This window comes from Pipistrellus kuhlii, unplaced genomic scaffold, assembly GCF_014108245.1.
Source record: "Pipistrellus kuhlii isolate mPipKuh1 unplaced genomic scaffold, mPipKuh1.p scaffold_m20_p_22, whole genome shotgun sequence".
Lineage (NCBI taxonomy): Eukaryota > Metazoa > Chordata > Mammalia > Chiroptera > Vespertilionidae > Pipistrellus > Pipistrellus kuhlii.
The window spans coordinates 8,821,360-8,839,511 of NW_023425521.1; the positions used below are offsets into that span (position 1 = coordinate 8,821,360).

The 18,152-nt window shown below is 36.7% G+C and overlaps 1 protein-coding gene across 8 annotated transcripts in view; it reads right to left on the bottom strand.

Moving 5' to 3' along the window:
- The window catches only part of TANC2 (tetratricopeptide repeat, ankyrin repeat and coiled-coil containing 2), a 247,611-nt gene that overhangs the window by 88,924 nt on the left and 140,535 nt on the right, over positions 1-18,152 (bottom strand). For all 8 annotated transcript variants that reach the window (XM_045586331.1, XM_045586332.1, XM_036450637.2 and 5 more), the window contains one exon: positions 7,133-7,258. In XM_045586331.1, the coding sequence (XP_045442287.1) occupies positions 7,133-7,258 (126 nt within the window). The remainder of the gene's footprint in view (positions 1-7,132; positions 7,259-18,152) is intronic.

Genomic DNA, 18,152 nt, shown 5'->3' on the forward strand with positions numbered 1-18,152 from the left:
CCTAGAATTCTATACTCAGTGAAAATATCTTTAAAAAATAGTGATGGCCCAAGTTGGTTTGGCTCAGTGGATAGAGTGTGGATAGAGTGTCGGCTTGTGGACTGAAGAGTCCCAGGTTTGATTTCCGTCAGAGGCTACATGCCTGGGTTTCGGGCTCAATCCCCAGTAGGGGGAGTGTAGGAAACAGTTGGTCAATGATTTTCTCTCATCATTGATGTTTCTATCTCTCTTTACCTCTTCCTTCTTCTCTGAAATAAATAAAAATATCCTATATAATAAAAGAGAAACATGTAAATTGACTGTACCTCCATTTTGCTCACCAGCCAATCAGGAGTGAGTATGCAAATTAACCCAACAAAGACGAAGGGTTAATTTGCATATACAGGCGCTAAGTGGTCTGGAGGCTACTCTTAGCCTGTAGCCCCGCGTATAGGCTCTGAGCAGCCAGGGTTACAGAATGCTCCTGGCCACTCTGGGCCTATAGGTGCAGGCACTAAGCAGAGGTTCCTGCCCTGTAGCCGCTTGCTCATGTGCCAGCACTAAGCAGCAACTTGGGGCCATGCCCCCCAGCTCAGCTCCCACAATGCAGGGCTGCCAGTCTGGGTGGGGTGCCCCCAGTGGTGATAGCTGTTGCGAGACCCAAGTCTGCATGCCCCCCAGCCTTGTGCTCACAACGTGGGGCTGGCTGCTGGCCTCAGAGGTGTGCGAAGACCTGGTGGCCACCCTGTGCATGGCCCGGGGTCTCCGCATGCCCCCAAACCTGGTGCCCACAACGCGGGCTGGCTGCCAGCCTTGGGGGCATGCCCCCCTGGGCAGTGGGGATATGCCCTAAGCCCAATGGACACAATACAGGGGGTCCTCTGAGCATGAGCTGCAGAGAAAACACCTTTTTTTTTCTTAAAAAAAAAAATGATTTTTTTACAGAGAAGAGTGGAGAGGGATACACAGTCGGAAATATTGATGAGAGAGGAACATTGATTAGCTGCCTCCTGCACACTCCCTACTGGGGATGTGCCCCCAACCAAGGTACATGCCCTTAACAGGAATCAAACCTGGGACCCTTCAGTCTGCAGGTTGATGCTCTATCCACTGAGCCAAACCAGTTCGAGCGTAAACACCTTTTCTGACCGTTCATTGGCTAAGCTCCCTGTACACCACCACTTGCAGTGTTCTTGGTAACTTGGGTTATAAGAATCCAAGAAGGTGATCTAGGGTTTTTCCACCACACTCCTGGAGGAAAAAACAAAGGTCCACTGCTAGAGGGGCTAAGAAAAGTCATATACTCCCCTAGCTGCCTTGGCTCAGTGGATAGAGCCTCGGCCTGCCGACCACAGGATTTGCTGAATGGAATTTTCAGGAAGGGAACAAAAATATTTGGAAAACTGTAAAAGAAATAGGAAAAATTCAATTTTCCCAAATATTGCCATTTTTTTACGTTTCCTCACAATAATACCACAAAATTCTGCAGTTCTGTATTTTACTAGTATGTGGGGAAGTGACCCATTAGAAAAGTATTTTTATATACTATAAAATTGGAAAGCCTAGATCATCTTACTGAAACAAAAAAATGTTTTGCAAAATGTTACCTAAGTAAATTTAGTAACATTATGGCCACTTTAATAAGATTTAATTACTTTTGGAGAAAATAATGATAGAAAGATTAACTGGGAAACAGATTCCTTAAATCTAATATAGATCAAAACATCAAAATGGCTTAATGGTTACTTATTTTTCCTTATGGCACTTAAGTCATTTAAAATATTTTCAGTGATTTTTTTCTTACAGAATTAGTTATCATAATTAGAATTTCTTTCATGTTACTTCACAGATTTTCTTTAAGGAGTGTTATTTAATGCAAGAGGTCAATATGTGCCTGTTAGAAGATTATGTAGTTTCTAGATTCTCCTCTTTCTCAAAGGTTATTTTTTTCTTCTGAGTCTTATGGGGGAACTTTGTTGTATACTAGCTACTGTTTGGGTTTTCAGAATTTAAGATAGAGTTTAGAAAATAAGGCTGGCTTATATACAAACCAGATCTGGGGCTACTTTATTTATTTATTTTATTATTATTATTTTTTTAAATATATATTTTATTGATTTTTCACAGAGAGGGAGAGAGAGGGATAGAGAGTTAGAAACATCGATGAGAGAGAATCATCGATCAGCTGCCTCCTGCACACCCCTTACTGGGGATGTGCCCACAACCAAGGTACATGCCCTTAACCGGAATCGAACCTGGGACTCTTCAGTCTGCAGGCCGACGCTCTATCCACTGAGCCAAACTGGTCCCGGCAGATCTGGAGCTACTTTAACAAGTAGTGATTAGCTTTAAAAAAATCATAGCCAGACTACTCCAAAAAGTATAAATTAGTTTCTAGATTCTAATTTATAGAAGACATTCAAAGGCATCCAGTTTGAGTACTATAATTTCAAATTTTAGGGTGCTCTGCAACAGAGTTGACATACTAGTAAAGCTTACAATCTATCCATCTAATATTTACATATAGGCAGTTATGTGCAAGCAACTTTATCTCTGGATTTTGAATTTATCTGAAAAGAAAGAAATTTAACCTTGTAAAAATAAAACAATGAACAATGAGACAGAAAACTCTGATGGAAATATTATCTTGTAAATGTGAGAGCCAGTCAGGCAATGATCAAGATGACTAAGCAACCTCAAGGATGTATGACTCAGTGAGCTATTGCAAGAGTATTAGCTTCATGACATGCATCTTAGTCATCCTCATAAAGAATTCATTGTTTTGGAAAAGTAAAGGAATCAAAAATGGTGAGAAGCACTGATTTTATTAGACAAAAATTAAATTCTTTGCTTTGATAAAGCCAAGTTAATGGTCAATTTCACATAAATTCTGCCAATGAGTCAGAATACCATTTGCACTTATGCCCTCCAACCTAGAAACTATTAAAGCAGCTAACTAAAACCAGTGCCTGTGAATGGCCATTTATATAATGGGATTTAGTAAAAGTCCTAAGGAAACAACATATTTTGAGAAATAAGGTTTAATTAGGAATGTGTAATCACTTCAAGCAGAATAGTGATTATGATTTAATATCAGGAAGGTTAGAGACTTGTCATTAATAATTTGTTGCTAATTTACCCCAAGTAGCTCCTATTCAGTCATTACGCTATATTTTGTTTTGTGTATTTTAACTCTCCCTGCTTTCCTTAACTTTTATTATACTAGTATTTGTCCATGAGAGCCAGCAACCTCTCCTCTCCTTTTACTAGGCAGCAAAATTAGTTTGTCTTTCTCTGTGGAATAGAGATGCCATTAAGATGGTCAGAAACATGAGAGGTTTCAGGTAGATAATTTTTAGCATGATTCCACATTAACACAATGATGATTACATTTTAAAAACGGTTCCCCAATTTTAAAAACGGAAATTAAAAACTTTAATAAGGTTTCAAATTAATATCTGTCAAGGACATTAGACTCTGGGACTAGAAAAGGCACTTGCAGAAGTTTAGCCAGTTGTATACTCTGCACTATCTTCCATAACTATCATTAAAGCTCAAGTCCTTAGGTGGTTGACAGCTAGGAATCTCATAACTTGTTGCAATAGGATCCAGGACAGTGCACTTATATGACCTTGTCTCCTTTGTCGGATCAGGTCTCTAGAAACATAAATTTTGGTAGAATAACTGTTCAAAACAGCTATCTTAAGAAGTATATAAATTTACTAATGAAGTGAATACCCCACTTGAAGACCCAAATTCTAGCTTAGATGTTACCCCAGCAATTTCTGTTTCAGCAGTCAAAAGACTATCATTATGAGCAAACAACTGTAGTTACTATTAAGGTAATTATTAAATGAATAACGCCTGTATTCTTAAGCCACATTCCTGATCAACTTCTAACCAATTTGCAAATTGCACTTTTTTTGCGTTCTGTATGGTTCCTAAAGCATAAAGCTTATCTTCAATTATAATGGTTTCCTCTGCACCAATGGTTCTTAAAATGTGATCTGAGGACCACTGGGTGTTCTCAAGATACTTTCAGGAGGTCCACAAAGTCAAAACTATGTGCATAATGCTAAGACATCATTTGTCTTTTTCCATTCTCATTCTCTGATAGTGTATGGTGGAATTTTCCACAGCTTACATGATGTTAACACACAATGGGTTTACAATTGTTTTAAAAAGTGGACAGATATTTTAAAAAATTCTCAGTTTTAATTTCTAATATAATATCAATAGATATAACTCATAAATACAGGCTTTTTACGGTCCTCAATATTTTATAAAGTGTGTAGAGGGATCCTGCACTGCTCTAAACAGAATAATGCAAGACTGCCTGTATGAAGCACCAAATAAATCCTTGCCACCTCTTTAGACATATATTCAAGGAATATTATTTCAGATAGTCTCTGTACTTGGAATCAGTAAATTTAGCACCTAGTGGATACAGTACAGTGTATTTGACCATTAACTATGAGGATCCAGAGTCATTTAAATCAGAACTCTGATTTAAAAACTGTATCACGATTTATTTGAGTAATATTTCAAAATATAGAAAGATATACCTCAATGTAGAAAGATACATCTTAATTTATACTAAAAAGGTTTTTAATCACTTTACTTTTTTTTATGGGTAAAGTTGTTTTACTCCAATCATAACCAGAAGAAGAAAAATATATAAAACTGAATAATGACTGCAATTTGTATGTCTCTTTAAACAAAATTAGAAAGAATAATGTTTTTAAAAAACATTGCTAGGAAAGCAATATGGTTCTATTTTTACAATAAAGTACAATGTTTTGGATATAATGATCACAAATTATAAAAGCTTGCCAAGCAGATCTATGGAAACATGAGGAAAGTGTGTCCAAGTTTGCTTTCCTTTCTTGTTAATGTTTTTAAGTCATTTCATAAGTCATAGAGTACATTTGCAAACAGTAATCAAGATAACATGTTACTCTTTGAGGGACAATTTTGTCCAGGGCCTCAAAGTTCTAAATTAAAGTATGCTTATTTTAGAAGGCAAAATACTGCTTACTAAACATCCAGTAACTTATGGATTAATGCATTCATGTGGATGGTATTTACTAACCATTTAGTCTGTAAAAAGAAAGCTTTTGAAAGAAAAGACAACTTTAAGAAACTGAAATTTTAATATCATAGTACCATTATCAATGAACAAATTCCATTTCTAAGTGTTAATGTAAACAATGTTGAGATACTATCTGTATAAAATTAAGAGTATAAAATTAGTTTTGTTAAGGGATATATTATTTAGGCAGAGAGATTCCTAAAGACTTAGGCATGCTTTGGAAAAAAAAGTTTGTATGTACTTTGGTTTTACTGAATGTTCACCTAAAGCTCAATGCAATGAAAAAGTTTTTTGTTGTGTTCATACAACTGATATCTGTGTGTAAACATCAAGCTCAGTAAAATGCACTTGTCAGAGCTCTTACAAATCTTTAGATACTAGGAGCAGAAATGTCCCATCAAGTATCACTAGAACCCAATATGAAGTGTTCGTTAAAGCACGCAGTTGAAACCTGTCAGTTAATTTTGTTTTCTATCTAAAATAATAAAAGCGTAACATGCTAATTAGACTGGACAGCCAAACAACCTTCCCAACATCCTTCTAAATGAAGCCACCGTGGTAGGGGCTGAGGCAGAGACGGTTAGGGGCAATCGGGCCAGCAAACGAGTAGATAGGGGCATCAGGCAGGCAGGCTCCGATGCCCCTATCTTCTCGGTCCCTTCCCCAGGTTGGCAGGCTCCGATCTCTGGATGGCAATTGGAGGACCGGGGGTGGGTAGTGGCAGGGGGTGGGGCTGGCTGCCAGAGCTGGGGAAGATGGCCCTGATCACAAGTCAGGCCTAGGGATCATACCTGTGCACGGATTTCATGCACCTGGTCTCTATTAGATCAATAGTTGTGTCCAATCTTCTTTAGTATTTCTATGCATCTTGAAACAAATCATTTATTTCATTTTCTGACTAAATTTATTCAGGCTTTGGATATAACCAACCTACCAGCACTAAAATATTACTTGACACAACACCACTTTTTGGGCTGGAAATACCCTATTGCACACACTAAGCAAATAGTATGTAGCTAATTAAAGAAATGGCAAGCAGGATGGATAGAATTAAAAATAAAACTATGACTACTACCCTGTTTCCCCGAAAATAAGAGAGTGTCTTATATTAATTTTTTCTCCCAAAGTTGCGCTAGGTCTTATTTTCAGGGGATGTCTTATCTTTCCATGCGCTAGGTCTTATTTTCGGGGAAACACGGTAGTATGACTAAGGCCATTAATTCACTATTGTTGATGAGAGATATGATAATTGTTGCAATACAATCATTTGATGCTCCCAGTTGCCTACAAATCTTCGAAAAACTGTCAGTATAATGACTTCCAGAATGGACAGCAGGCATGTATGATACTTTTTTGGTGTGAGTTATGCATTTTGACAACATACGAATTTAGAATGGGGCACCGGACAGGGGGTAAGAGACAAAAGCAAGATGAAAATAATCTGAAAAAGAATATTAAAAATATACTTAATGTAGTAGAGCTATAGATTACTACTAGATACTAGAGAAAGCAAACCATCTGTTAAGGTTATCAAAGGCAGTTCGGTTCATTTTGAGCAAACAAGAGGCATAAGCAGAGATGCCAGTAACAGTCTTTCAACTAGCCCATGGTTATAACAAAATGAAAGTATTTGAAAAGATCAGGATCCTGACTGTAGAAACAAGCAGCATGCACATATGTCACTAGAAATGGTCACTAGAATGAACATGAAATAAATTCTCTGGCAAAACACCATTTTCAGCACCAAGTTCATGCTGAAAATGGCTAGGGTTGAATTTGGTCAAGAATCACTTAGGAAATTCAGGGCTTTTAAAAGATTATTTCCCCCATCACAACCAGCCCTCTCAGAATTTCAAGGAATCAATGCCAACAGTTCTATATGTAGATAATTATACAATTCCGTTGAGCAATGTATTTGTATTTCTCTTCTATGGTTACATGCTCACTTCTTAAGGTAGGTTTAAGAAAGTGTAGAAATTGGAAACAAAGGAACTTTTTGCCTATTGTCCATTTCCATTTTCCCATGAGCATCCCCAAACAAAGTAATTCTGTGGTTCTAACCTCTTAAATCCTGTTGTGTGCGAACACCACCCATGCTCTGTCTTGGCATTCGAAGAGAAGTTCTCAAAGGTGTATGTCTCTGCTCATCCAGGTAAGCAAGGTCCTCCAAGTGGGCAGAACTTGTGGCTAAGACAGAAGAGTTTAGTCAGAATACTTAAGTTTCAAAAAGTTACTTTCAGTTAGCCTGTATGTCCAAAACGTTGGAATCAGAGCTTACTCCAGCAGATACATTTACCAACTGTTTGCTGAATTCAAAATCCTCATCAGTGTCTAGAACATAGGCCAGGGAAACATGTCAACAGTTGTCTTCAGCTCCTTCATCACTATCAACTGCTTGAGCTTATGGAGAATACTAGCAACAAGTTGGCAAACCTTAGTACCTGACAACAAAGATTATTAGTTTTTGTTTCTTTTTGGGTCACAAATCCCATTTACAGAATAAGATATAAACATCATCAATCAAGAAACCTGTTTCAAATTATATTGAGTTGTAAGAAAAACATGACATTTTATTTTCCACACTTTTCTTTCATAATAAAGAATCAAATACGAAAACAATTTGTGTGTGTGTGTGTGTGTGTGTGTGTGTGTGTGTGTGTACTGGAAAGTTGGGAACCTGAGACAATGGATAGAGAACTGCCAAATAGCATTTAGGAAACTGCCAATATCCATGAATTCCAAAAACATTGTTGCTATCTGAAGATAATAAAGTATTAAGGTCCTCCCATTCCATGTATAAATCCTTTCATTCCTCACACAGCCACAAAAGAGAATGAAAATGGGATTGACACTGCTGAGTATTGAGAGCTGTTTGGTCCACTTAAAATGAACCAAAAAATGAAGAAACCAAGAATCAGAAAGCATAAGACAGAATAGTTTTTAACAAAAAAGGGAAAAACTCTCAAATGGTTATTTAGAGCCTATAAATTTTTAATTAAACCATTAATTCAATTTGTTGCTATGCAAGATCTGTGCCAGAGGTAGGTTCGATCATTCAATGACAGTTATTTACTGAGAACCTACCATATGCCAGGCACTGTTCTTGCTGCCCTCCTTGGCTTAGAAGCTAGTTTACCTCTGAAGACTGTTTAGAATGAGTGAGAAGCAGCAAACTGAAATCATTTCTTGGCTTCTGAGATCCAATGAAGTATTATTCTCTATATCTCAAATCAAAGTAAAACACAAACAACAATAACATAAGGTGAATTATGAACAGTGGTACAAAAGAATTTACACAGAGCTCTACAAGCTAAGAGAGAAAAACAAAAAGAAAACAGGAGAGAAGAAGAGAAAAAAATGTAAAGAACAAGTGCAAGAGATAAATATTCTCCCTCATCCTTCAATTACTGCAATTGTCTCGGTTACCTAGCTCTGTTAGAAACTCAGACAAAAGACTTACCAAATTATGATACATTTTCTAGGGGGGAAAAAAAGGTATTTGAAAACTAGTCTAGGGAACTTACACCAAGAAAGGGAAGTCAAATGCCACATTACTCACCAGAGGGAGGAAAAGAGTATTAAAGGAATAAAGATAATCTTGTTCTCAGCATTCTGAAATTAAAACTATCCAGAGTAGATAACTAATCTTTTATTGAAAAACACTGGGGACAATGACTCTTAGACCATTCCCATTGTATCTATGAATTAGTTCTTTCTTATGTTTAATACAATCCCTCCTGCTTTACCCAAAGTCTACTTTCTTTTGTTTGGTTCTTTATCCATCAAAAGGAGTCCTCAGAGGTTCTGTCTGCAGAGAGCCTTCCTTGGAGCTCAGAAATATTAGCATCAATTGAGCAGTAGCCAGTTAACAGAGATATTAGTTTCATATAAGAGAGGTGGTAGCTGCTTCCTGCACTTGCTAAATCTATGATACCTCAGTAAATAACCCTTTCAAGTAATTTAAAATCTAGTTAACAATAGTTCTCATGTCAAATTTTCTGTTAAAATACCTATATGGTTTCTGTCTCCTGGCTAGCCTCTGACTGGTAATTCATTCTATCTAATAAAGATGGAATATGCTAATTGACTCTCACACTGCCTCAAGATGGTAGTTCCCACAGTCAATAAGGAGGGAATATGCTAATTGACTGCCCCACCCTCAATGATGGTGGCACCCAGTCCCCTCAGCCCCCCAGCCACCCAAGGCCGGCCCGAGGCACAGGCAAGTCTCAGATGGCGGCTGCCCAGGGCTGCCCAAGGCTCAGGTAACCAGGGCTGTCCAAGGCTTGCGCTGCCAGCAGTGGCAGCAGCAGAGGCGTGGTGGGGCATTGCCTTCCCCTGATCACTGGGTCGCTTTCCACCCCTGAGAGCTCCTGACTGTGATAGGGGGGAGGCTGGGCTGAGGGACTCCTCTCCCCTCCAGTGCATGAATTTTCATGTACCAGGCCTCTAGAAGAATTATCACAGCATGCAAATATAAAAGAAATTTTAAAGGTCATCCAGTCAAGAGGTCAGCAAATTAAGGCCAGTGGATAAAATCTGGCTTGCTGCCTATCTTTGTAAGTCAAGTGTTACTAGAATATATACAGCCTTGCCTATTTAAGTATTCATTTACAACAGAGTTGAGTAGTTGTGGCAGAAGCAGTTTGGCTTGCAAAGCCTAAAATACTAGCTGGACTTTTAATAAAAAGTCTTTGATTCCAATCTAATCAAGTCCCCTCATTTTACAGATTAAGAGACAGTAATGTAGAGTGGCCTCTCTAAAGTGAATCACTCTGGTAGAGCCAGGCCTTGAAACCAGCATCTCAATCCAGTAAGTGCTATTTACATTGTATCTTCCTCTTCTTCCTTTTAAAGCTACACAGATTTAATTCTTTCTAAAAAGGCTTATTTCCCATATCTTATTCATCTTTGCCACTTTCCTTCAACTCCCTATTGTTTATGGCTTTGAAGGGCAATAATCAAACTTAGGCCTTGCTAATGCAAAGTAATGATGCCTAGGATGTCACAGACTAATGCATCTCTGCACTTTGAATATTTCCCACAGGAAGAAACAAAAGAATAAAGTCAAATTTTTTAAAAATAAGGAAAGTTTCTCATAACATACTTTTAAATCTGATAAACAGAAGAGTGACATAAAAAGATTAATGACAATGAGAATCTTTTATGCACATTAAAACAAAACTCAAATTAAACCTTATCGGCTGGATGAGTGATTTAGTTACCATTATGGCAATATTAACGACATATTATATAATTTTAAAGCAAGATCCTAGCAAGGTTCTATGTGCCAATACATTAAAATGGTTTGATAGATTTTAATAAAAAATATGTCTATTTCATTAAAAGTAGGCAGAATGACATAGAAATATTAATATATAACATGGAATGGAGCAAAAAGCTGTTGTAAGAAAAAAAAAAAAGCCTGAGTTGATCCTTTTTTATATATTATATCTTTCTATTCTACAAGTCTTTTAAAGATTAAACTGAGATTTATACTTTGAGTACAAATTTAAATTAAATAACATTTACATAATCCATTGATATTACTTTGTATTAGAAACAATCTCTGGCAAAGATTTTTAGCCACAGCGTTACTTTCCACTTGTGCAACTTCTTAAATTCAATTAAGAGCTACTGGTAACTTAAAAAATATTTTAAATTAATTTCAGAGAGGAAGGGAGAGGGAAAGAGAGATATAAATATCATGATGAGAGAGAATCATTGATTGGCTGCCTCCTACTGGGGATCGAGCCCACAATCCAGGCATGTGCCCAGACCAAGAAATGAACAGTGACTTCCTGGTTCATAGGTCAATGCTCAACCACTGAGCCACATTTGCCAGGCAACGTTCATAAAATATAAATTTTATTGTGAACTTACGTTTTACTAAATTAATCTTTACTATAGTAATGCCTAGGAATATAAACATCAATTGTTTTATTGCTTTATTTAACAAAACAAAAAAAAAATGCAGTAAAATATTTTGAAAATGAGTACATTCTCAATTTTGAACAGACATTAAAAGAAACAGACAAATATTGCAATTACTGATCTGTATGAATAGTCCATTATTTCACAAATCCAAATACTCATGAGCAAAATGAACCTTAAAAAAAGCAGTATCACTGAATATCAAGTGCAACAGCTCTGACGTCCTTATTCAGGGCTTAGTCAGATCTGAAGTCAGCCAATGGGGAACTATTACTTCAATCAGAACTGTAATTAAATATGGTTAATGTTTACCTACATCTTAAATATTACTTATTTTTCTTATGTTAGCAATTGACATTTTTGTCGTCTCTCAGTTTATCACTATTTTATCAAATTAATCCAAAGTAATTGTTATTGTCTTTTCCCTCATTAAATAATTATTCTCCTTTTTAAAGTTTCTTCTATTTTCAGTTTCTTTCTGCTTATTCATTTTCAAAAATCTTGTCCCTTCAAATGCTTATTTAAAAGCAGGAGAGTCAGGAGACGTGAAATTCTGTTAAACTGTGTCTCTTTGTTCTACTAACTGTATGTAATTGTACTCTCCCTCAGAGTCACTTGAATCTTTTCCATTTACAACCCACTTTCTGAGAAAGAGTCTTCATCATACTTTGTCAATGGGATCTCACTCCTTGTCAAAATTTGCCCAGGCTATACTTTTTCTGCTTCCCTGACTGATCCCTCATTCAGATTAATTGCTTCTCCATTTCAGCAACCGCATACATATATTGCTAATTAGAACTTGTGTTATTCAGCTAGTTGTTTACATGTCTGCGGGGGAGGGAGGCAGTTGGGGATGACCAGGGTAGCATGAGGGGTAGTTGGGGGCGATTAGGCTGTCAGGGGGTTATAACCAGGCCAGCAGGAAGGGGGATAATAACCAGGCCAGCAGGGAGGGGGAAGTTAGGGGCGACCAAGCCAGAATGGGGGGAGTTAGGGGTGATTAGGCAAGCATGCAGAGGCAGAGAGGGGCGATCAGGCTGACGGGGGGGGGGGGGGGGGGGGGGGGAGTTGTACAGTTAGGGGCAACCAGGCAGGCAGGTGAGTGATTGTGAGCCAGCAATTCAGGATTGTGAGAGGGATGTCTGATCGGAGTGGGTGCAGGCTGGTCTGAGGGAACTCCCTAACCCCATGCATGAATTTTGTGCACTGGGCCTCTAATTCTTTATATAAAAAAGGCTATGTTGACTCCACATGCGCGATCCATATAAAGCTCTTGCTGGTGCCAATCACACACATGTGTTTCAATCTGTATTGTCAATCATGAATTTGGTTGACACTTCTATTATAGAGAAAGGGGGAATAGCGATATTAAAATATTTATTCTAATCAATTCTCTTTCAATGTGCATGAATCCGTGTACCAGGCCACTAATGTTTATATAATCTTCCTTTAGGTACTCCTTTCAGATACTCTCTCTTTTTATTTGTGTGTGGTTAATCCTCACTTGAAGATATTTTTTCCCATTGATTATTAGAAAGAATGGAAGGAGGGGGGGGGAGAGGGAGAGAAACATCAATGTGAGAGAGACATACATCAATTAGTTGCCTCCTGCACTCATCCTTGAACTGGAATTGAACCCTTGACCCTTTGGTTCTTGGGCTTATGCTCTAACCATTGAGCAAAATTGGTCAGGGCCCTCAGGTACTCTCAATCTCTCTTTTAACTTTTCTTCTAAAATACATGTTACTTTCTAGCATATTATATAAATTACTTATTTATTATGTTTATTTTACTTTCCCTGGCTAGAATGTAAACTCGATGAAGTTAGCAATCTTTGTTTTGCTTATTAATGATTCTTAAGTGCTTTAAATATTGCCTGGCATGTTTAGAGTAAATCAGAGTGCCCTGCATATAATACTCAATATAGAATGAATTCCAGACTAGTCCTACTTAGATACAGAAATCTGACTGGCTCTATCCTTATCCTTAGTATTCTGACATAATTTTTAGAAGTTAAAATAATGCTCAATAAATGCTTAATGACTCAACAATTGCATTTAACATATACTTTGTGTTTTGGCTACATTTAAACAATCAATGAATAACAAATCAGGATATGTCTTATCCAGTTATTTGAAAGCTAAAGATGAAAGAGGTGGCCATAACAACAACACCTTGTACAACATCATCCCACACAAACACCAATGATATATCTAAATAGGCATATACATTCCCATCTCATGATGCTACTCTTACTGTAAAATTGTATAGGTAAACACTTTGCAATAATTCTGTCAAGTTAAATTAATACTATAATACTTAACCCTTTACAAATATGTTTAGAAGAGATAATTTGGTAAGTTTAAGGGAAATAAAGAAATAAGAAAAAAATAAATCTGTAATAAACCTTTCATATAAAAATGAAATGCTTTAAAAAGTAAACCCATAAAACCTGTCAATAAAAGAGCCTTCTCCATTTTCAGAGAAAGAAGAGGAAGTAGAAAAAGGGAGCATATTATTTTTGAGATTTCATTAGTTTGGAACAGCTGACTCACTTATAGAACATTTAACTGACATACTTTTTTAGAATTCAAAATAATTTAATACACAAAGGGGCAGAAAAAAAAATTCAGAGACAACATTTAGTACAAAATGTTCCAGAGACAACTCTATATTGATTTTTAAACCAGTTTGAATTATTTATTTTTTATCAGTTGCCACTACTGCAAATAGATTTTAGCAGCACAATTGTCATTCTGGCTGATCTGAGAAGGGAGTCTGGAATAACACTTTGCCACAGCCTGGGCAAGAAGCCACTCTGGGTCCTTACACTTTAGATTCATTAAGCCAATGTGCTAAGTTCTGAAAAGCCCATCTGGATTTTTTTGTAAAGTCCTCATTACAGTTCCTGATTCTATTCATTTAAATCCCTCAGGAGTCCCATTTTTGCATTACCTGATTCTTAAGATCCTTTTCTTAGGAAAATGTGCAGCTCCAAACATTAACAAGTAGATGGTGAAAGTTTGTATTTTAACTGACTTCTGTTGTCTGTATGTTTCCCTGATATACTCTTCATTTTCACACAAAGCATGGAGGACAGCTGTTGCAAGTGAACATTTCCTGCTTCCCACATCCCTCCAATTCATTGCCAATTTCATTTTAAGACATTATGTATGACCATAGACAGTGTACTCATAATTTCTGCCATGCAACCGCAAGTCCACAAGGGTTCTTTATTTTCTTTTACTACAACAGGCTTAAAAATAAATATGGAAAAGTGGTTTATATTTTGAAAACATTAAAACACATAGTTTTAATTTTCTCATTCATAAGACTTTTAATTTAAAGGTATATAACTAAATTTGTATTTGGAAAACTGAGTTACCCTAGAAAAAACACAAGCTTTACTACTGCCAAAACTCATCTTTAATGACTTCGTCATTTTAGTTAAAAGCTCTTGTTTTCAGTAAAGAGTACTTTCTACATATGGTATGTGGAGCTTTTAATTGGTTTATCTAACTATAAGATTTTACCTGTTTGAGTCTATGTTTCTAAAAGTATACAGTTAAATCTAATAGATCAATATATTTATACTTAGAATAAAGAGACTTCTGTTTTACTAGTAATAGTTAATAAAAAGTACATGATTGCTTTTAAAATTTCATTATATAGATTTTTTAGTTAAAAGCTCAGAAAAATTTATGCCTTAACTGGTTTGTCTCAGTGGATAGAGTGTCAACCTGCGGACTGAAGGGTCCCAGATTTGATTATGGTCAAGGGCATCTACCTTGGTTGCAGGCTCAGTAGGGGATGTACAAGAGGCAGCTGATTGATGTTTCCAACTCTCTATCCCTCTTCCTTCCTCTCTGTAAAAAATCAATAATAATAATAAAAAAAATCTCAGAAAAATTTATGCCCTAACTGGTTTGGCTCAGTGGATAGAGTGTCGGCCTGCTGACTGAAGGGTCCCAGTTCGATTCTGGTCAAGGGCATGTACCTTGGTTGTGGGCACATCCCCAGTAGCAAGAGGCAGCTGATCAATGTTTCTCTCTCATCAATGTTTCTAACTTTCTATTCCTCTCCCTTGCCACGTGTCCTTTCCATTCTTTTTAAAATCAAGGGACTTAGGGAATAATGCAAAGTTTTAGTTTTTAAAGTTCAATCCAGCAGCAGCCTCAAGGATTGTAAATAATTCTTTGACAATTTCCTGGTCCTGCTCCATGTGGCCCTATAACAAGCCAACAAACTCAGGCAAAAAGAAGTGCTTCTCTTCCCCCAGTGGAGAGCAGTCTGCAACACAGCAAGGACCCTTTAAACAATTACTCCCCTAGGTGTTTTTTTCTTCTTCTTTTTAAAGTGATGCAAATGTTATTTTCACATCATTATTCATCATTATTTAGCCTCTAAAAGAAACAACTATATTACTCATACTGAGATAAAAAATTTTTAAAGAGAAATTTAAAATCTGGATTTGAATAAAGCCTTTCATTATTGGCATTTCATTACATACTCCTCCTTCCCTGCTGTACATATGCTTAGAACAATTTAATAAATCTACTGTATTTTCCCTCCCTATTTCAAGCTCATATCATAGTTAAGACCATTAATTCTTTCTTTCTTTAAAAAAAAATATATTTTATTGATTTTTTACAGAGAGGAAGAGAGATAGAGAGTTAGAAACATCGATGAGAGAGAATCATCGATCAGCTGCCTCTTGCACACCCCCTACTGGGGATGTGCCCGCAACCAAGGTACATGCCCTTGACTGGAATCGAACCTGCGGAATCGTCTGCAGGCCAACGCTCTATCCACTGAGCCAAACCAGTTTTGGCATTCATTATTTCTATTAACCAAGGAGATTTGATCTTCCCCCAGTTTGAGGAAACCACTTCTATGTACACACTGGAAAGTAAAGGAAAATATGTACATCTAGAGTTAAAATGAGAAGAGGGCTCTTGAGCTAAGAAAATTTATTTTAAAAGATGATTTAGATATCTAATCATTTAAGCTACCAGAGATGGTGGTCTCATCAAATATTTATATACATTATACAGTTAGCAGGATAATTCCATATGCAATTAATTTTATTTTTCTACATTTAGGAAACATTTCCAACCTATAATCCATTCAATTTTAAAAAGAACTGAGTCATTTTTCCTGCCTCTTTGTGAGGACACTGAAACCATGATTTTCAGACACAGAAAACCCAGTACAAACTATTCCCTGATGTATGACTTGCCTTGTAGGCAATAGTAGGTCTGTTTGTATTACACTCAACACTGACAAGAAATGATTATCTGATAAAATATTTTGTCCAATACAGTCAATATGTATGATGACAGTATAAATTCCTATTCTCCAGGACAGAACTAACTGCCTTCTGATGGTGCATTTAGCTTTCACCCTTCCTTTCCTTTGGAGAAGCATGATCAGTACTACTTACTAGAATTTGAATATCTCTTTTAGTAAGTGTTATAGGATGACCACTGTGATTGGTAAAAAGAAAATCAACAATTAAGGTCTGTAGGAATTATAATTTGTGCTAATATTATTTATTGCCCCACTTTTTTTTATTTTTATGAGGGGAACAGGAAAGGAAAAAGAAGAGGGAAGAAAACAATTTAAGTATGCACAAGAAGTATTTTCCAATACCTGAATTAAAACAAACTCCAATAGCAAAGAAAAAAAAATCACTGTTTCATGATACTTGATATAATCGGCATACTTTCTATTAAAAAGATAAAGAAACAATGATAGAGTTAGAAACATCGATGAGAGAGAATCATCGATCAGCTGCCTCTTGCACACCCCCTACTGGGGATGTGCCCGCAACCAAGGTACATGCCCTTGGTTGCGGGCACAACAGAAGCACAGTTCATAAAAGAAGCACATTAAAATTTCTGTGATCCAAAAATATATCAGTAAGAAATGAAAAAAATAAGTGACAGAAAATATTTTGCAAAAACATCTGATAAAAAATTTTATCCATAATTTACAACAAATTATTACTCACATAAGAAGACAAACAACTCAATAAAAAATTGCAAAAGGTTTGAGTAGATATTTCATCAAAGAAGATATATGATAGCTAATAAATACATAAAATGTGCTTAGCATCATTAGTCATTAGAAAATTAAAATTAAAACCACCACAAGATAATATTTCGTACCCAATCAAAAAGCTATAATAAGTGATAAGACAGTAACAAATGGTAGAGAAGATGTGGAAAAACAGGAATCCCCACACTGTGGGTGGAAATGTAAAATGGTGCAGCCACTTTGGAAAACAGTTTGGCAGTTACTTAAAAAGTTGAACATAAATTTACTTTATGATACATCATAGGCATCTATCCAAGAGAAATAAGGGCATATGTCCATACAAAGAATTACACATAAATGTTTGTAGCAACACTATTCACAATAATAAAAAATTGTAAAAACCTAAATATTCATCAACTGGTGAATGGACAAAATCCTATATAATAAAAGCATAATACGCAAATCAACCAAACAGCAGAATGACCAGTCTGTGTGTGTGTGGGGGGAGGCGTGGAGCTGGCAAGCAGGCAGAGGGATGAGACTGCAATCAGGGAGTGGCAGCAACCTGTGGCAGTGGAGGGGCAATGGGGCGGTAGGGCTGGCCACTCCCTGCCCAGTGCCATTCCCTGATCGGCCCACCTGGTGGGAGGCAGACTCTGGCTTAGGCCCATTCTCCACAGGGAGCATAGGCCTAAGCCATCAGTCGGACATCCCCTGAGGGCTCCAGGACTGCAAGAGGGTGCAGGCCAGGCTGAGGGAACCTCCCCAAGTACATGGATTTTTGTACTAGTGTAGTAATAATAGCTGTAACAACTGAATAATATTTGCAATAAAAAAGAACTTCTGATACATGGATGAAACTCAAAAACATAACAGACATAAGAGAACACATATTATATGACTCCATTTATATAAAATGTCCAGAAAAGGTAAATTTATAGAGATAGAAAGTAGATTAGTAGTTGCCTGGAGCTTGGGATGGGAATGAAATTAACATTAAATAGACATGACAAGTCTTACTGTGATAATAAAAATATTCTAAAACTGATTTATGATGAAGGCTGCATAACTTGGTAAATATATGAAAAATTACTGAGTTGGGTGAATT